Source organism: Adiantum capillus-veneris, chromosome 1 (genome assembly GCF_014529385.1).
Source record: "Adiantum capillus-veneris isolate H3 chromosome 1, ASM1452938v2, whole genome shotgun sequence".
Classification (NCBI taxonomy): Eukaryota; Viridiplantae; Streptophyta; class Polypodiopsida; order Polypodiales; family Pteridaceae; genus Adiantum; species Adiantum capillus-veneris.
The window spans coordinates 76,457,819-76,477,514 of NC_140931.1; the positions used below are offsets into that span (position 1 = coordinate 76,457,819).

General features: G+C 44.0%; 1 protein-coding gene across 5 annotated transcripts in view; it reads right to left on the minus strand.

Moving 5' to 3' along the window:
* The window catches only part of LOC147465001 (heparan-alpha-glucosaminide N-acetyltransferase-like protein (DUF1624)), a 73,228-nt gene extending 53,991 nt beyond the window's left edge, over positions 1-19,237 (minus strand). For 2 of the 5 annotated variants that reach the window (XM_086517406.1, XM_086517411.1), the window contains exons 1-5: positions 18,804-19,236; positions 18,488-18,625; positions 12,485-12,566; positions 12,335-12,411; positions 12,135-12,250 (exon numbers count right to left, since the gene is read on the minus strand). In XM_086517406.1, coding sequence (XP_086373532.1) covers positions 12,135-12,250; positions 12,335-12,411; positions 12,485-12,566; positions 18,488-18,625; positions 18,804-19,019 — 629 coding nt within the window. In that variant the 5' untranslated portion in view covers positions 19,020-19,236. Of the gene's footprint in view, positions 1-12,134; positions 12,251-12,334; positions 12,412-12,484; positions 12,567-18,487; positions 18,626-18,704 lie in introns of all 5 variants that reach the window. The other 3 variants (XM_086517400.1, XM_086517396.1, XM_086517417.1) reach the window with 3 other exon arrangements.
* Positions 19,238-19,696: the final 459 nt, after the last annotated feature.

Genomic DNA, 19,696 nt, shown 5'->3' on the forward strand with positions numbered 1-19,696 from the left:
CTACAATTACAATTTTCACCTAAAATACCTCGTTGAACTCGATCCCAAGGCCCTAAACACCTCGCGGGTGATGGGATCTGCGGGGATTAAGCAAGAATCAGATTGGAAAGAAGATATGTAAGCAATAAGTAGTAACCTGCATAGTTAAATAGTATAATAGCTATAGAGACTTGTGTGTGGAGAGAGAGAGAGAGAGAGAGAGAGAGAGAGAGAGAGAGAGAGAGAGAGAGAGAGAGAGAGAGATGATGAGCCTTGAGGAGAGCATGGAGAGCTTCTTTTGACTGAGGATTGCATGGAGCTTCATGAGAGAGGAAGACAGATGTTTCTCTGCTCTCTCGAGCACAGCCTTGTAGAAAAACGCAAAAAAACTTCCTCTTGCGATCCTCAAATGAAAAAAACTCCGAACTACAAAGTTGTTCATCTCACCGTTTTCAATAAGCATAACGGACCCTTTTTACGAAAGCGCTTTCTTTTTCGAGTTATTCCAAAAATACTCACCCTAGGTTCTAAAAAAGCAGTTTTCTATTTTTAAGAGCCACTCCTCTCACCTTATCTTTTGCATGGGAGGCTTGTGGACTAGACATTGAGTGGCGGAATTCCACCCCAGAGAGTATTGGCCCCAAACCTTGGCACTCCTTTCAGTATCTCTTTATATTGCATCAACACAGTACAAGCCGGTACTCCAAACTCTGCACCTTCTCCAAGAAGCATGCAGAGAATGAGCCCTAACCTCATATTTAAAGGCCCTAGGCCCCAAAAGCAGTTTTCAGTAAAAAGCCTTCAAACTCAAAAGCATCTGGTCCAAAAGCAAAGCCAAAAAGCTGCCAACGTAAATCACGGAAATCCGTACAGCCTGCCACGTATCAGCCAGCGCAAAACGCGGAAATCCGTACAGCCTACCACGTCATTATGTTAGCGCAATTTTCGGAAATCTGCCACGTCATCATGCCAGCGCAATTTTCGGAAATCTGCTTCTACATCTGTTGTGCATCTCCCATGGGTAGAATGCCATAGAGTTGTGAGAGTGAGCAACGGAAAGGGTGTGAGTCACACGCGTCGAAAACACAATAGAGAGAGAGAGAGAGAGAGAGAGAGAGAGAGAGAGAGAGAGAGAGAGAGAACACAAGTGCTTTGCAAATGATGCTCTCAATACACAATCAAAATGACTACAAGACCCTAAGCATTCTATTTATAAAATCTTAGGTTGAGGTAGGGCAAAATGTGTAACTGGTGCAGAAAACATAAAAGCCCAAAAATGGCTAAAAATGTGTGCACCCAGCCAAGGTCAAAAAATGACCGGCCGAACACGTGCTAAAGTGTCCGCCCATGCAATCTGCATGATGTGCGATGGTGGCCAACTGGGGACAATCACTAGCCGTACAAAATGGCAAAGCAACGGTGGTGTAACTCTAACACCCCCTCTCAGCACCGGATGTTTGGACAACACAGAGGAGTTGAAGGTAGCCAAAGTCCGCTGAGGTACAGTCTTCGTGAAGATGTCTGTTGCATTGTCCGTTGCAAGAACAAACTCCAAATGAAGATCTCCAGCCAAAATCCGCTCCCGAACATAGTGGTACTGCACCTCAATGTGCTTTGTTCGAGCGCGAAAGATAGGGTTCTTGGCAATAGCAATGCAACTCTGATTGTCACACAAAAGACAAGTTGCAGCAATATGGGAAAAACACAACACTCCCAGTAATCTCCGTAGCCATATGGCCTCACAAGCAACATAGCAAGCTACTCTGTACTCCGCCTCTGTAGAAGATAGCACAATGGTGGGTTGCCGCTTACTGCTCCATGAAATGGATCCCGAGCCGAGTGTGAAAACTACTCCTGTAGTAGAGCGTCGAGTATCTGGATTTCTTGGCCAAGTAAGGTGCAACCCTTGGAGAGACCATAGAACACACCATGGTCCAAGGTGCCGCAAAGTACGCTGGGCACACTGCCAATGTCGTTGACGAGGTCGGTGTTGAAGGAATTGAGGACAGAAACTATGTAACAGATGTCTGGTCTGGAATAAGTCAGCCATACGAGGCATCCAACAACATTCTTGTATTGCTCCAGGTCAATGTGTGGGAAAGGATCGTGAAGCGATGTGTTCTTTCTGGGCTCAAGAGGAGTTCCAATCGTTTTGCAGCCTGTCATCTGGAATCTCTCCAAGATAACCTTCGCATACTTCCGTTGAGAAAAGAAGATGTCATTTGGTGTCTGAAAAATCTTGAATCCAAGAAAATAGTGAAGAAGCCCAAGATCATGTTACCATATACATGTGGTAGTGATGTGTGTGAACACACTAGGACCGCCGGGGCATTTTTTCCCTCTTTAGGAGGTATTTTCCCTCGAGCATTGTATATACGGCCATCACTCTAGGGCTATCTATCTTTCCATTGCACACTAAGTAACACACTCTCTATTGTGTGCCTTGAGCTTCCTTCGTCTTCTCCAAGCTGTGTGTGTTTCTCTGTAACCCTAATCCCAACAATTGGTATCAGAGCAGGTTGCGTCCTCCCGGGCTTAATCGCTAGCTGCTCCAACACATGCCTCCTCACTTTCTCCGATTTCAGTGAGCTTTGGCGAGCGTTCGCAGGTCGACAAATATTTTGGGAGAACTCTCAGAGCTCGGTCTGCTCAGATTATTGTTTCGGGCTTTCGGCCTCCGTTTCCACTACAGGCAATGCTGCACAGGCTATTTCGTCATTTTGTGCAGAGTTTTTGTCAGTGCCGTGTTTTGCATAACAGGTGCCTTAAAGTCTTCTACGGTTTGTGCTATATAGCACGTGTTGTTCCCGCTCCATTTCTCCTATTTTTGGGCAGTTTTCACATCAGGTGCAGTATTTACCATGGCTGACAACAACACAGATGTGTTCAAGATGTTTGCTGCTGAGGACAGGTTGGATGGGGACAATTACCCTACGTGGGCTTACATGATGCAACATGTTCTTGTGTCAAAGGGCGTTTGGAATATTGTGCAGGGCATTGATGTACGTCCTGGTTCTGAGGATGTAGGCGATGTCGAGGATGTTGCAGGTCTTGCTGCAAGGATTGTTGCTATTAGAGTTGTTTTGCCTACGGCAGAACAAGCTCGTTGGGATGTAAAGGATGCGTAGGCTCATGCATTGATTGCATTATCTGTGAAGCGCACCATTGTTCCTTACATCCGTTCAGCAAAATTTGCAAAACAGACTTGGGATATTTTGGTTGGTCTTCATGCAAGCCGCAATGAGGCTAAAATTGCTTTGCTGTGTAAAGAGCTGGAGTCGAAGATTATGCATGAGGAAGATGATATGGACACTTTCCTTGCTAGTGTCAAGGATATCAATCAGCAACTTATTTCTGCAGGTGAAGTTATTTCAGACTGTTCTTCATGCCTTACCAGATTCTTATCAGACTTTTGCTAGTACTTGGAGACTTATTTATGATCCAAGGAAATCCAAAAGTTGTCAAGTTTGATGCAGTATGTACATTGCTGTTAAAAGAGTCACTTTCCAGAAAAAACAGGACTAGACAGCGTGCAGTTGAACATGCTTTTATTGCTTCTCAAAGAAAGGGTGGTAGCAGCAATGCAGCCACTTCTTATGGTTCTGCTAGGAGTGGCAAAACTTCTGTTCCTAATGCTTCTGTTGGCAGCACTTCGTCTGGCAATTCTGGTGATAAGGGCAAAAAGAAGATGCGTTGCCATTATTGTAAAGCTAATGATCACTTGATCAAGCAGTGTCCTAAGTTGAAGGCCAAAGAGGCTAAGAAGAAAGAGGGTGGTTCCACTGCAAATGTTGGTTCACTACAAATGCAGCCATTGTTGAGTCTTCTGTGAAAGGAGACTGTGATGCTGATGTCGATGCAGAATGGGCTTTTAGCACAGCGTGCACTTACAATCCTGCTAAATATGATGCATGCTTGTCAGTTGCTGCAGATTCACATGTGTGGTATTTCGACAATGGTGCTACAAAGCACATTACCTCACATCGTGAATTGTTCACCTCTCTGGAGTCTGTCCCTCATGGGAATTCAGTCACTTGTGCCAACAATGTTTCTTATCCGGTTCAGGGAGTTGGAAAGATTGTGCTTACTGCTGCAAATGGCAGTTCCTTCACACTTGTTGATGCAATTTATGTACCTAGGATTAAGAAGAATCTCTTGTCTGTATCCGCACTTGCTAGACTTGGACTTGTAGTCAAATTTGTGGATGACAGATATACAGTTTATGATCTCAATTTTGATGATGAAATTGTTGCATCTGGCCTTTTGTGCCGTGGGTTGTATAAGCTCACTTTGTATGACAAGTGTGGACAAAATTTTGCAAATGCTGTTGCAGATTCAAGGGCTATTTCAGATGCAAAACTTTGGCATGCACGTTTTGGTCATCTGAATTTTGCCAGTTTGCTGCGTTTACAGAAATCTGATATGGTTGCTTCTTTGCCGCTTCTTGAAACACCTATCAAACATGTTTGCGAAGGCTTTCTAAGATGCAACGTTCTAAGTTTCCAAAGGATGGTTCAGTTCGGGCCACATGCAGGTTGCAGCTTGTGCATAGTGATGTTTGTGGGCCCATGCAAACTCTGTCCTTGGGCAATTACCTTTACTTCGTGACTTTCATTGATGATTACTCCAGGCATGCATGGATATTTACGCTTAAAGCGGAGTCCGAAGTTTTTATGTGCTTCAAACAATTTCTGGCTATGGCTGAAAATGTCTCGAAATGTACTATGGGCACCCTCCGTTCCGATTGAGGGGGGGAGTATATGTCTCATGATTTCAATGCATTTTTGGCTAGTCGTGGGATAAATCACCAATGTACAGTGCCTTATATACCTCAGCAAAATGGTGTTGCTCAGAGGAAAAACAGGTCACTTACGGAAAGGGCACGATGTATGGTCAAAAGTCAAGCTTTGCCGCATTCTTTTTGGCTTGAGGCCATCATGTGTGCCACTTATGTACTAAACAGGTGTCCTACGAAAGCTTTGCAGTCTATTACTCCATATGAAGCATGGCATGATAGAAAGCCTTCTATTGAGCACATGCGTGTTTTTGGCTGTTTGGCATATGCTTTGGTGCCACAAAAACAACATAGAAAATTGGATGATAAGGTTGTCAAATATATTTTTGATGGTTATAGTGCTGAAAGCAAAGGTTACAGGTTGTATCATCCCGCAAACAAAACGTATTCTGGTTTCACGGGATGTAGTTTTTATGGAAGATTCTGTTTAGCCCTTGCTGTCATGTACTAGAGATAGTAATGTTAAGCTCACAGGACATTTATGACACTTTGTTGCCTCTTTTCAGTGATGGAAATACGAATGTAAGTTCCAATGAGGCAAATGTACAGCCTATGGGGGTTTCTAAAAATGTTATAGATCAGCCCATTACTGATGGAGATGTACATGATGTACTTGATGAGGAAAGGGCTGAAAATGAGCAGGCTAGAGGTATGCCAAAATGGCTGGTGCACATTTTGCGTGATAGTAAATTGGATGCACCTTTGTCTAGTCGTACTCGTTCAGGCTCTCGGCATGCATCTTATGCATCAGATTGTTATGCTTTGGTTGTATCTAGCTTACATGATGTTGAGGAGCCTCTGTCTTTTGATGAAGCACAGAATTCAGAAAATTGGATGGCTGCCATGCAATCGGAATATGATGCACTTATAGAAAATGACACATGGACTTTATGTGATTTGCCTTTTGGCAAAAAGGCCATTGGTACGAAGTGGGTTTACAAGTTGAAACGCAAGCCGGATGGTGAGATTGATTGCCATAAGGCTCGACTTGTTGCAAAGGGTTATGCACAACAAAAAGGCATAGATTATGAAGAGACTTTTGCTCCCACTTGTCGTATGATTACTGTGCGTTTTCTATGTGCATTGGCAGCTCATTTTGGTTGGGATGTACATCAATCAGACATTGTTACTGCTTTCTTGAATGGTGACATATTTGAGGAAGTTTATGTAACGCAGCCTCGCGGTTTTGTCATAAAAGGACAAGAGAACAAAGTGTGCAGATATAAGAAGGCTTTGTATGGGTTGAAGCAATCTCCTCGTGCTTGGTATGAGAAAGCTGACACTCATTTGGTCAAACGAGGCTTTCGTAACAATCCAACAGAAAGCACATTGTATGTAAAGCGTGAGGGTGATGTACTTCTCATTGTGGTTCTTTATGTCGATGATTTGCTGATCACTGGACCAAATGAGAGACATGTTGCTGAATTTAAGGCTGATTTGAATGCTACTTTCAAGATGAAAGATTTGGGGCTGTTGCATCATTACTTGGGTATACACGTTAAGCAGTGTGATGGCGGTATTGCCTTGTGTCAGAAAAGTTACATAGAGACATTGCTATGTAAGTTTGGACTTGAGGATTGCAAACCTATTGCCACTCCCATGGAAACAGGTTTGAAGTTGAGTCTACATGATACTGGCGATCCTGCTGATGTCACTCTTTACCAAACTACTGTTGGTTGCGTTATTTATGTATGCAACACGAGGCCGGATATTCAGTTTGCAGTCTCACAGGTCAGCAGATTTATGCATAGCCCAGGGTCTAAGCATTGGCAGGCTGTCAAGAGGATTTTCCGCTACCTTAGTGGCACTTTACATCTTGGCTTGTTTTATCCCAAGGGGGGATCATTGCCGCCAGACTTACATGCTTTTTCGGACTCAGATTGGGCTGGTTGTTTTGACACGCGAGTGTCCACAAGTGGTTTTTGTTTCATGCTTGGCAGTTCATGTATATCATGGTTGAGCAAGAAGCAACCTACTGTGGCCACTTCAAGTTGTGAGGTTGAGTACAGGGCAGTCTTCACAGCTACGGTTGAGTGTGTATGGCTTAGACGCCTTATGGCTGATTTGTGTGTTGGACAGGACAGTGCCAACACTATCTACACTGACAGTCAGAGCGCATTGGTAGTTGCGAGGAACCCAATTTTTCATGCTCGCACAAAGCACATTGAGGTGCATTACCACTATGTCAGGGAGAGGCTCCCAGCAGGAGAGATCAGCTTGGCTTATGTGCCAACACAGGACAACCTTGCAGATTTTTTCACAAAGGCTTTGTCTCGTGAGAAGCTTGAAGCTTTCTGCAAAGCTTTGGGCTTACTCCCCTTTGTGGACTGATCATGTCCTCAAAGCATGGCACTTCCCTTTACTCATGTGCCAGCTCTCGTTCACCGCATCACTCCAGGGGGGATTTGTTACCATATATATGTGGTAGTGATGTGTGTGAACACACTAGGACCGCCGGGGCAGTTTTTCCTCTTTAGGACGTTTTTTCCCCCGAGCATTGTATATACGCCCATCACTCTAGGGCTATCTATCTTTCCAATGCACACTAAGTAACACACTCTCTATTGTGTGCCTTTAGCTTCCTTCGTCTTCTCCAAGCTGTGTGCGTTTCTCTGCAACCCTAATTCCAACAGATCAGTCATCTCGAAATGCGTCTCCATAGCTTTCATGATCGACTTAATCCTGTTGGTACATGAGCCTGTGAAAATGAGATCATCCACATAGGCAATTACATTGCAACCAAAGAGCCATCAGAGACAACATAACAGCTGGAATCTGATGAGGTACGCCGTAACCCCAGCTTCACGAGAAACTGGTCAAGTGTGAGGTACCACTGTCGTCCAACCTGCTTTAGTCCATGCAATGCTTTCCGCAAATGATAGACCCGATCTTCCTTGCTTGGTATACGAAATCGAGGAGGTTGCTCCACATAAACTTCTTTAGCCAAACCTCCATTCAGAAACGCACTTTTGACATCCATTTGGAAGATAGGCCAACCAAAGTTGGCTGCAAGAGCAAACATTGTGCGTATGGTAGTCATGCAAGCGGTGGGAGCAAAGGTCTGGTCAAAGTCAACGCCTGGTTGCTGTGTGAAACCCCGAGCAACAAGTCTCGCCTTGTGTTTGTCGAGGCAACCATTGGCCTTGTAATTTGTCTTGAAAATCCATTTCGTTGAAACCACCTTTCGCTTGTTGGGCCTGGGAACCAAAGTCCAGGTTTTATTCTGCTCAATAGCGTCTATCTTGTCTGCATGGCACGCTTCCAGCAATCATGCTGGAATGCTTCCTCCAACGAGGAAGGCTCAACAGGTGAAGCTTGAATCTGAGACATGAGTGCAAAGTTCACCAGCTATGCGCCATCATAAACTTGCCTCTCCTTGAGGTGTACAGAACGTTGAGGCTGTCCAAGGTCTGGCGAGCCAACCCCTGCTTCGAGACCCTCAAGACAACCTCCATCTAAACGAGCTAAAACTGCAATTGGACTTGTTCCTGATGTTTTTGGCATAAATCTTGCAAGTTTCAATGAATTGTACAAAGCATATAGAAAAATCAACAGTTTAAACACACTTATTTCTTCGACCCGGGAGATACAGAGAATTTCATTCATCGAGACTTCCTTAAGCAGATGGACTTCGAGTATGATCAATTTGTTGGAGAACTTGAAGTTGAGTTAGCCACAGGGCAAACTCTAAAAGATTGTACCCCTCATTCGTTCTCTTCTGGCCACTATCCAAGGGTACCATGGAAAGACAGACTTCCACATTATGAAGTAAGGCAATTGCGATGCTCTTTTGGGCATGCCTTGGCGCGACAAGAATGATGCCACCATCCAAATCCGGATGTGTACCATCACATTGATGCAGAAAGACAAACCAATGGTCCTTAAAGTTTGATTGATAGAGACAAACCCTGAATAAATTTCTTTTTATTTAAATACTTTTTTGGAATTTGTTCAAAAATTTGTTTGAAACACACTTTACATGTTTTGAACTTGTTTTGGTGCCGATTTGATATTGCTTGATTCTAGTTTTGATGTTGGTTTTTATACTTTTTGAAAACCCTTAGATACTCATGGCTCTAGGAGGAGATTCAGTAGGAGAAAATGATTGAAAAGTGGTGCTTTACTCATGGCCCCGGCTTTTTTTGGAGGAGTATTGAAAAGAAAATTGGCTACAATTTGAGAAGCATTTACTCTTGGAACCTCCAAGCGACGCAGGCTGCGGTTTGAGGAGCATTTGGTTGTAAAAGGCCTCTATATCTCATGGGCCGGACCTTTTTAGGTTATTTGTGGGAAGAGTGACAAGGGAGTCGTTGAATATCTTATGGCCCGGACCTTCTTGTTTATTTGCGGGAGGAGTGTTCATCAGCGAGTGTATGTTTCCATGTTCTGTAACATGCATCTTTAATCATCTGTGTTGCATCATGATGTGTAAACCACTGAATATTCCTAATTGGGTGAGACTGCTTGGATATGTAATTGGGTGAGACTGCTTGGAGACCACCCTCGACACACCCCTCTAAAGATAAACGCGGATTGGGTGTGATGGCTAATATTGCTATGCCAGAATATCAAGAGCTCCGATATAGAATGAGAACATTGAATAACCCTTGAGATTGACCCTCAGATAATTTTTTATCTAACTTGAGTTGACTTGCAGATATTATTGCAGACGGTTACCCTTCTTTCAAGAAATGGGGATGCCACAAATTGCTGACGTGTCAAGCTATTGAAGACCCATAGGGTTAGGACTTCTTGAGCCTAACCCTAGCCAACCTGCAGATCCTGGCTGAGGGGCCTAAACCCTAACAGAAGCAGAAGAAGAAGAAGTCATCCCCACCAACTTTTAGGTTCTTGTTGAGTGGCCCAATTATTAAATTGGGTTTAACCCCCGACTAACTTATGGTACCCCGGCCGATGGGGCCTAAAAATAAATAGAGTAGACACTCACACCCAAAATTGCGTAAGAACTGATGAAGTGGTACGCTGGACTGAAATCTGCGATTTTTGCTGGCTGCCGATGATGTGGCAACACTACACGGACAACCCTTGGGGAGCGAGCTTTTGGACCAAATGCTTTTAGAACTGCTTTCTTTTCATGTAACTTTTCATGTAAGTGCTTTTGGATGGCCAAGGGCCTTTAAATATGTACTAAGGGCTCACTCTCTATCATTCTACCTGCGTAAGATGTAGAGCAAAGCCACAAGTGTTGTACTTCGTTGAAGCAATATAAGGAAGCACTGAAAGGGGTGCCGTAGTTTGGGGCAAGTGCACTCTGGGGGTGGAACTACGCCACTTTGCGTCTCTGTGAAGTCTCTCTCTTGCAGCTGAGTTGTTCTTAAGTGACTAAAGTCTGTTCTAACATCTTTTCCGTTGGCACCTGGTGCCGTCTCATTACAAAAATGGCTTTCTACAAAGAGTGAATGCAGTTATTTTACCGATGAGATACAGGGATTCACACCTCTTACAGCTGTGTCATAGGACAGCTTCACACCTCCTATTAGTTGCAGATAGACAGGTAGATACACTTTGGTACCTCTGGAGAGCGGATACGCAAGCTATGCGACTGGAGCATAGCAACAAAGGAGCATCACATACATTGGAGCCCAGTGTATTATGATATATGAGGCCGATTCCATTCTCTCTTTAGAGAGGGCTTTGGGCCTTTGTTGAGGGCGATAGATTTCATTGATTGGAGACTTTTTGGGCTATTCTGGCTGGAGTTATTAAAGCATGCCCCATGGGCATGCTTTATTATGGAGCTCGACACGTCCTAGCAAAGGACCCATTCAGAGACAAGTGACAGATTTCTTCCACACGGGCAGCTCTAAGCAAGACCCAGGACACGTCACTGTTCAGCTCATGGGACTCTCCTGGATAGAGCCACAGAGATTAGTAGATCTCGACACCCTCGTCTCCCTCGTAGATATGCCACCGATATATATACCATCGCCACATCCAGGCAATTATGAGAGGCATAGAGCAGCTCCTCAGAAGTTTTTTATTGAGGAGGAGATTGATGCCATGATGCAGCAGCCCAGGGGAGAGTTTATGTGATGGACTTATAGTGGCAGCCTATTGAGGAGAATGAGGTCTGCTACCAGCTGGTTCACTTACTTGATTAGATATTAGCATTTGTTACATTAGCCTTTTGTAATTTTTTGTATTAGGCAGTTAGATCATACGAAGATGATATAATTTTCTGGTCTTGTAGGTCTTTTAGACCTTTTGCAGACATAAATAAACATCTCATTTCATGTCAAGGAAAAGCAAACTTTTAAAGGTTAGCTCAGACAATGTTTGGGTTGGCAGCTTATGATGCCAACTGCTGGTGGCTGATTCTCCTGATCTTGTAGAATGTTTCCAAATTGCTTGCAGCTTGCCTTTATGTACTTCAAAGGAAGTTCTCTTAACATTCAGCTTTGTGAAATATACTAAAATATTCTGCTTTATAGTGTAAATAGTGCAAATGCACTTGCACATGATGAAGCAGAAAATTGTCTTAAATGTCCTCCTTGGTCTGTTTATGATGTACCTATAAATATGCTTAATTTCTACCAGCCAGCTTCATATCCGCTTAACAGTAGTGATGAAATGGTTATAAAGGCTGTCGCTTAACAGGGAGACGGTTCATGACAGGCATGACGTTGGAACATCCCAAATTTAAGAAACTCCTTGTAAGAAAGTAAATACATGGTGAAAAAGCCGTGTTGCTTGTAAAAAGTAACTGGCCTTGTGGAAGATGCTGGCTAAATCCTTAAGAATATGTGGTGAAAAAGCAGCTTTTGACATGCCACGTTTCAGTTGTGAAGTGACTTCCTGGACACATTCCAATTTCTACGGCACAAAAAAGCTTTTATTCTAGCTCTGTTTATGCCGAAACTTAAAGCAACTATCACAGCAAACATTGGGCACAAGAAGCCTTGAATCTCAAGAGCGTGAAGGCCCCCGACTTTTGTGGTGAAGACAGAGACGACTGCAACAAGGATATGGTGGCTATTATTCCCAATAAATGCGTACGTTAGGTGAACCTATTGAACAATGAAGGATGGACTTTGGTAAATTCTAACATTTATGAAAGCATGGTTAGGTGCTAAGCATGCATTTGAAATATTCTGATAATTCAAATATCAGTCTCAAAAGTACATGAACGCTCGGGTTTTAGATTGTAATTTTATAAATTGAAGATGTAGTTTGTATTCCAGATCTGTACTTCTTTCTTTGTTCACTATTTTAAGGTCAAACAAATCCTCAATCTTGCTTGAGGCTGGGTGGATCTTGATTAGTATTGGCTAAGGACATCTTAACAAGATATTGTACCACTTACATGTATTATGTGCAGGCTATGCTAGTCACAACTTACCAATGCCACTTGTATAGCTGAAAAATACCCCATGTATCAGGCAAAACCAATAAAGTACGTCTCCTGGTAATTGCAATCTCAACGAGAGCGACCACTGCATAGCCAAGAGCTATTCGCTGGTTGAGACATTCAAAGCGAAAAGAAATCAGTGCGCAACAACAAAAGGAAGAGAAGGTGTGGGCAATTAAGCTAAGCTTCACCTGAAGTATCCCACACCATCTTATTTTGGTCATGTCAACGCCATAGGAAAGGTCATCAGGTGCATGTGAATATCCCCCTGTCATTACCAAAGATTAGTCATCAGATTAAGAATTGTGATATGCTGAGCAGATAGAGCTCACAAAAACCACCTTGCAAAACGAGTCCCCAAAAAATGAGTTTGATAGTGCGGATGATGACTTTTTTGACAGCAGCACTCGTCTTTTGAATCCTCTGGGACCAGACGAGTTGATTTCAAAAACTTATAAACTGGCTAACAACCTTATTAAAGACTGCATGCACAGTTGTCAAGGCTTGTCCTATGAGGCTTGTGCATGCCAGCAGGGCAACAGCGAAGGGCTCTCAAATTGTCTATGATGTTTGAGATTCCGACTTGATCAACATCTAATCTGTTTCTTAGAGATGTTCTCGATGGTAAGCAAGGTTGCATTCTGCATCTGTGTGCAAATATCCTCTGTTCAATCTGTACCAATGTGTATTTCACAAGTAAAGCAAAGGTTGCAAAATGGTCACACATAAAACAGATCAAGCAAAGGTAATGCCATATGGTTTAACATGCAATCAATGTAATGAGATCCTCATGTCAAACGCTTGACAAAATTTTCAAAATATTGTGGTTTGTGAGCCACATGTCTTTTTTTTATTATAAACAAAGGTCTTTCTCAATAAAGAGGGGTCCCTGACATTTGTTCACTTTGTGCAATCCCTTCATCTTGCATCTTCAAGAATGTCAAACAGCCTGTAAAAGCCGATACCTTGGTTGTGGGTCCTTCATACCCTTTCAAATCCAGTCTTACAGAGTTATGCAGCATAGTCAGCAGCTGAAGCCTGATGATGTGCCTGATGCTGGCATGGCACTGATGACGGGGCACTGCCACGTGGTGGTAGTAGTGATTAAGAGTAACAGCTAGGTGATAAAGCAGGAAACGCGCTCCAGATTAGCATCTCCATGACCTAACAGACCACTGGTAAAGCAATAGCTGCTTTTGGAAGGTCAAAACACAAATGTGTGGGACTGATTTTGAATCATACTATTTTTAGGGGCAAGTTGCTTTTGTGACTGGTGCTTTTGGGCTTATATTAAGGCCAATATCTTGGTGGGCACCAGAGCATCATCTTTGTGAGAGCCGCATTTGGCGTTGTTGACATTTGCTTGACAGTCAATATGAGACTTTTTGGTATACTGCTGTTGGTACTATGGCAGCCTAGGGTGGCATATGTATCTCGATTGTGGATTCCTGAGGGCATGCCATTGTGGATGGAGTTGTCGTGCTTGGATGGGCCCAGTGCCTGCCGATGCATTTTCATGGCGAGACCATTCGCTTGTTGAATGTCTATGCCCCCACCCATGGAGTGCCAGATCATAGTTCCGGAATATGATCGCTGATGCCTTACCAGCAGTGGAGCATTGGGGTGTGGGCCAGATTTTAACATGCCAGTGTTGAGCAGTGTTCTGGGCTATGATTGCTAGAGCAGACTATGATTGCTGATGCCTTACCAGAGGTGAGGCATTGGTGTGGGGGGGATTTTAACATGCTTGAGGACACATCCGATAGGTTTGGGGGAGTCACGTGATTGTGCATGGTGATATATGGCAACATGATGAATAAGGTATATCAACCTCTAGCGCATTGATAGATTCTACTTGGGTGACCTTGGTGCTAGATTGGGCTCCAGGTCATACTCGCAAGTTGCTCCTTAGATCATGCACCGGTGATGCTTGTTATTGAGGAGGGAGGGAGGGAGGGGAAGGAGACACTTAGGACTCCAGAGAAAGTAATTCTTGATGAAAATCTCCACCTATAATGTCAAGGGGTTAATGACCCCTCTAGATTGTATTCTTTTTATAAATGGATGCTTGCTGCTGGTTTAGATATTTGCTTGGTTCAGGAACACAAAAGGCATTATAGAGCAGGGCAAGTTCTGCACTATCGTGGGTTTCAATGTTTTTTATGGTGGTGCGCCACATGGGTATTCGGAGTTAACTTCACCGATTTTCCAACAATGATTATGTCAAAACGATGGATGAGAAAGCAAAGCATTAGTAATCATAAGAGGTAGAGAAACCCCAGTCTTCCTTGCTCACTTTATACATTCCATTTCTTCAAACTGAGTTCCTATCCACTTGACAAGCGACAGCATATCCCTAAACTTCTACCAAGTTTCACTACGTTTGCATAGCTTCCCAAGCCGAGATTTCATGGGCAGAGGTATTACATTAACGTGTATGATGATTATCAAAGTCGTGCTATTAAATATGAAGACAGTTCTAACTGAGCATTGCAAATGCTAGGGTGACATTTCTCATAAGAGGTAGGGCTATGCGTAGAAGTTTCCACTTGCATGATTATTGATATCATAATGGTGCCACTGTCAACAATGCGGGTAGAGAGAGAATGCTGAGCATGAGACCAGAGCGATAATGCTGAGCATGGAGGAGATCTGGCAGGCAGCGATGAGCTCAGATGGGCATGAAGTGCAACTGGCAACAACGGTATACTAGTTGCACAGATTCTTTCATTAGACTGCCAGGAGTGACGCCAGGATTACGTATTCCATAGACAAGACTCATAGAGCTTTTAGGTGAGTGATCGGGTCACTAGACAATGGGAAGTCCTTTTAGATCAAAGGACCTCGGCCTTCTTGCTTAGGGATTAGACAGCTGTGTGACAACATTTGTAAATTGGCCTCTTGGCCAGGCAAACACAATGCATTGTCATCAACAAACCTCCGCATCTGAAAGCTCCTCATCACAAATAGGCATATGCAATGCTCTAAGCCCAATCTCCTGAACAGTGAGATAGCTACCTCAACACAACACAAAAACAGGACGCAAGAGGGCAGCCCTTGCTTGCCCCATTGCCACCAAAACCTGATTGTGAGGAATGGTATATAAAGCCACTACTCCCGTACCAGTCCTCTGCAAAGCCCATCCTAAGCATAGTCCCTTTAAGATAGTTCCAATCCACCCGATCGTAAGCTTCCTCATAGTCCGAAGCAATACCATCCAATCCTCATCATACATATGAGCCGAGGCCATGGCCTCCCAAAATGTGAAAATAGTTTCAAGGGTGTCGTGCTTTGATAGAACTAGTTTGAGTGGCGTGAATCAAATCCCTAAGAGATTGTTGGATTCTCAACTTGCAAAAAGCAAAAAGCAAGTGCTTCTCCACTTGCACGTGAGAGCTACAGCTTACGACTCGAAAAGTCCATACACATTAGTGCCGTGACACCGTGGGTCACATGCATCCATACATGAGTTTGATAGGATTCCTGCCTCTATGAGGGCTCCTCTGCCAAAAGGATGTCTTTGTAAAATATTGTAGCGCTCTCTCTAATCTCTGATTGTGAGCCAAGGACCATGCCAGCACGCTCTTCCCTCTGGATGCAAAAATGGTGGATTGGAGATGTTTCCATGATGAAAACGTAGCTGGATCTTGCCCTCCTGCTGGATGAAAAATGCAGCCTAGATCAGCCCCTCCTTGCGCTCTGGATCCACTTCCCGGCTCACATCTCAATAACCCATGGCAAATTTATGAAGGGTCAAAAGCATAAAAATAGGGTGCTCAACATAATTGGCACATTGGACAAAATCTGGGAAAAATCCCCCATGATGCCTAGACTCTAGAAAAGCCTTAAGGCTGGGCATAGCCACAAGATCTAGACAGAAAAACCCACCAGATGACCTCCAAACTAGCCACCTTTGATCAGTCGCTTGAAGAGGGTTTTTGTCAAATCCCTCTTGGGACTTGCGTGCGATTATTTCCATTGCTAGGTAGGCCTGGATATGACTTTTCAGCAGCAGATTGCACCCCTCCTTAGCATTAGGAGGAGCCTTCTTCACGTGAGCTCAATATGTCTTTTTTGTAAGAGATTCTATTGTGGTGGCCAACGGTCAATTGAATGCTCTTGGCAAGGATGTGGATTATGTCTTGTTGTATCTTCTCGAGCTCTTGCTTAGGTGAGATTCAACGGTTTATCGTAAACTTCTTATGGTCTGGTAGAGATGAACATGTTGCATCTGCAAAGATTTCTTTGCAAGGTCATCACCTTACCACCTCGCAAGCAGATTGGGACTCATGTCATAGTCGGACACTCGAAGGGAGGCTTCTTGTTTGTTGACATGGTGAGCCTTGGAAGGAGGTTCTTTTTGTAACAAACTTGGACACCCCAAGTCAAGATTCTACCACGACACAACAGAGATTCACTTCAAAACAGTTCACAAAGACGACACGTCCCGGCGTAGTTCCGTGCCAAGAGGTATTGGCCCCAAAGACTCGTCCAGATGCTCTGAGTAATGAGGCCCAACCAACTTATTTATTGGTACAAGGGATGCCCAAAAGCAGAGCCCCAAAAATCTCAAACTCAAAAGCAACGTAATTTGCGGAAATCTGTACAGCGTACAGATTGCCATGTCATCAGCGTAATTTCCGTACAGTCGTATGGACTGCCAGCGCAAAATCCGGTGGGAATTCCGTTGCCACGTCAGCAAACAGCTTGCCGGTCATTTCTTCAGGGGCCCCTCGTCCTGTGGCCAGAAGGGTGCCACGTCACCAGTTTGTGACATACCCCCCTCTTGAAAGAATTGTAATTGCCCTCAATTACGTCTGCAAAACAGACAGAGGCCATAAACTGTCTTAGTAGACAGTGATTGTTAGTACCGACGCACTAGACACAACACATCTAGCACTTGTACAAATTGACAGTCGCATCACCGGACATCACAAGACATCATTTGACATCACAGGACATCACATGACAAGCAGCCAGCGTAATTTGTGCAACATAATTTCCATACAGTCATACGGACTGCCAGCGCAAAATCCAGCAGGAATTCCGCTGCCATGTCAGCATATAGCCTGCCGGCACATTTCATGAGGGGCCCTCGTCCTGTGGCCAGAAGGGTGCCACATCACCAGTTTGTGACACTTTTGGCTAAAATTTTAGGCTCAATGCCTCTAGTAGGGGGTTCATGATGACCACAAACATGACTGATTTTGAGAGAGAGATGCACAATAGACAAGCCAAGGCTGGGAGGACAAACTTGTTGCAAGCATTTTGCGAGGCTGAAGCAACTTTGTCCTTGCCTGACCTAGAGGAATTCCTCTTGTATGAAGGATATTTCAGCCTCCATTGATATGGAAGCAAGACTTTTCCCACAGGCCATCATGGGGTTCCTTTCTTTCAGTAACAACACCACATACCCCTTGGATATTGATGCACAGCGCCGGACCACCTCGGTCCATTTCTGGTCACGACTCTGAGCTAGCTGCTAGGCTTGCCGGATTAAAGTAGAGTATGACATTATACAGGATATTTAAACCAAGGCTTAGAGACTGCGCAAGCCTTTTGTTAATTTGTGGCGGCAGGGTCTCCACTTGCACTACAGGCCTTCCGTTTGGTTCCTCATAGTAGTTGATGTAGCCATTGTAACTTTTTTTCTTTCATTTTGAAAGAGTCTCCCTCTTTGTACAGTTCTCTCATGATAGGAATGATGTAGCCCATTGGGTAGATTATAAACTCATAGAAGGATCTATTTGCTCATAAACCCTTTCCCTGACTAGCAAGGGCAACGACAACAAAGAAGGTGAAGTAATGACAACTTGCAAAACAAGAAGTCTACTGGTGAAAGCTACTCGAGGGGGATTGTGCAGAGCATCACAGCAGTAGTGGGTGAGTGCGGCAAACACACTCGCAGAATGTTGCTTGGAAGACTGCAAAAAGAGCTCGAGATGCGTGCTCGAAGCCTTCGATTGCTTTGACAGATGGCATAGGGTCTTCTCTACTCTCTCGTTCATGCTTGTGCTGTGTTTCTAACGTGTCTAGGACAATTTTAAGAATTTTAACATGCATTTCTGTCAAAAACCAACGTCTCATGGAGTTAACTATGTGTTACTATGTCTTCTCGACTTCTTCGAAAAACACTACTCGCAATGCACTTTATTTTCCTGAATGGTTTTCTGTATTTTGAGAGCCACAGCTATGACCTCCCCAAGAATTCAAAGATTTCTACCCCCATAGGAATCTCACTGTTAAGATTTTTTAGACATGAGCCCTTTTATGTATCCTGAAAGCTAGAGCTATTGCCACTCAAACAATAAAAGGATTTGTTAGGCATGAGCCCTTTTATGTACCTTGAAAGCTAGAGCTATTGCCACTCCAACTATAAAAAGGAAAAAAGGCATAACGAAATCGGCGAGTGTGCATCCATTCCACGGTGAATGATTCATGTGAGGCCACTCTCCACCGGCATCATCAACGAGTATCATGACCTGCATGATAATAAGATCATGCATCATTGACTGGTGAATGTAAGGAATGTGATGATAGTTGTGTAAGCTTTTTACATACTTATAGATTGTGCATGAGGAATTGCACTCAACATTCTCAGAAATGTTGAAAATCACTGCAACTGTACAAATTCACAAAGAGGTTATGTCGACAGTCTACCGCAATTGTGAGGCCTCGAAAGACGTCCAGCGTCTCCACTCGCTTTGCCTTCGGTATTGGAGTCTCTGGCATGATAATGGGTTCTTTACTCTGACGGTCCAAGTTGTGGGCATCGTCCATAAAAATTGAAGTTTGCTTGCTAGAGGGAAAGTCCTGATGAGGAGAGGCAATCTCATTCTTAGCGCCGTCTTCAGGGTCATTTTTAGCAGCGTTCATGGTTTTGGCTATGGGGGAATGTGAATGTGATGCAGGTTTCAACAGGAAGAGTGCTAACACATGTTGCTTGGAGACTACTGAGAAAATAGGGCATTGGAAGCTGGTATGGAGCTGATGAAAGTAGCTAACAAGTAGGTATTGGGTTCACGGTAAAGTGAAGATTGAGCTTGAGCGCAGCTGCAGGTCTTGTAGAAAAGCGGGGCTCACTAAACACAAACATAAACGTCCAAGAACTTTTCCTTCTTTATGTTCACACCGATATTAACTAAATGTCGACAAATGTGTATTTATAAGTTTAATTCTATGATAGTGCGACAGATCAATCGGCAGGCCAGGTTGTCTCACTTTTTCTTGCTCTCTTAGGGCATGGTCACGCGAGGCTTAGTTATCACTAAGCCTCGACTGGGTCTGATCGTGTTAGGTACGACGCTCAGAATATGACGGGCAGTAGTGGGGAGGGAGGGAGAGAGAGAGAGAGAGAGAGAGAGAGAGAGAGAGAGAGAGGGAGGGAACGAGGCGTAGCAAGTGAGAGATGGCTTGAGCTGATCGGAAACGCATCGGCATAGTTTGAAAATTGTGCCTCTTTTGGCATAGTGACACAACTTTGCCAGTGGCACTTGCGTCGTTGTCAGAGGTGGTCGGGTGTTTCAACTGGAAACTAAGCCTCGCGTGACCAT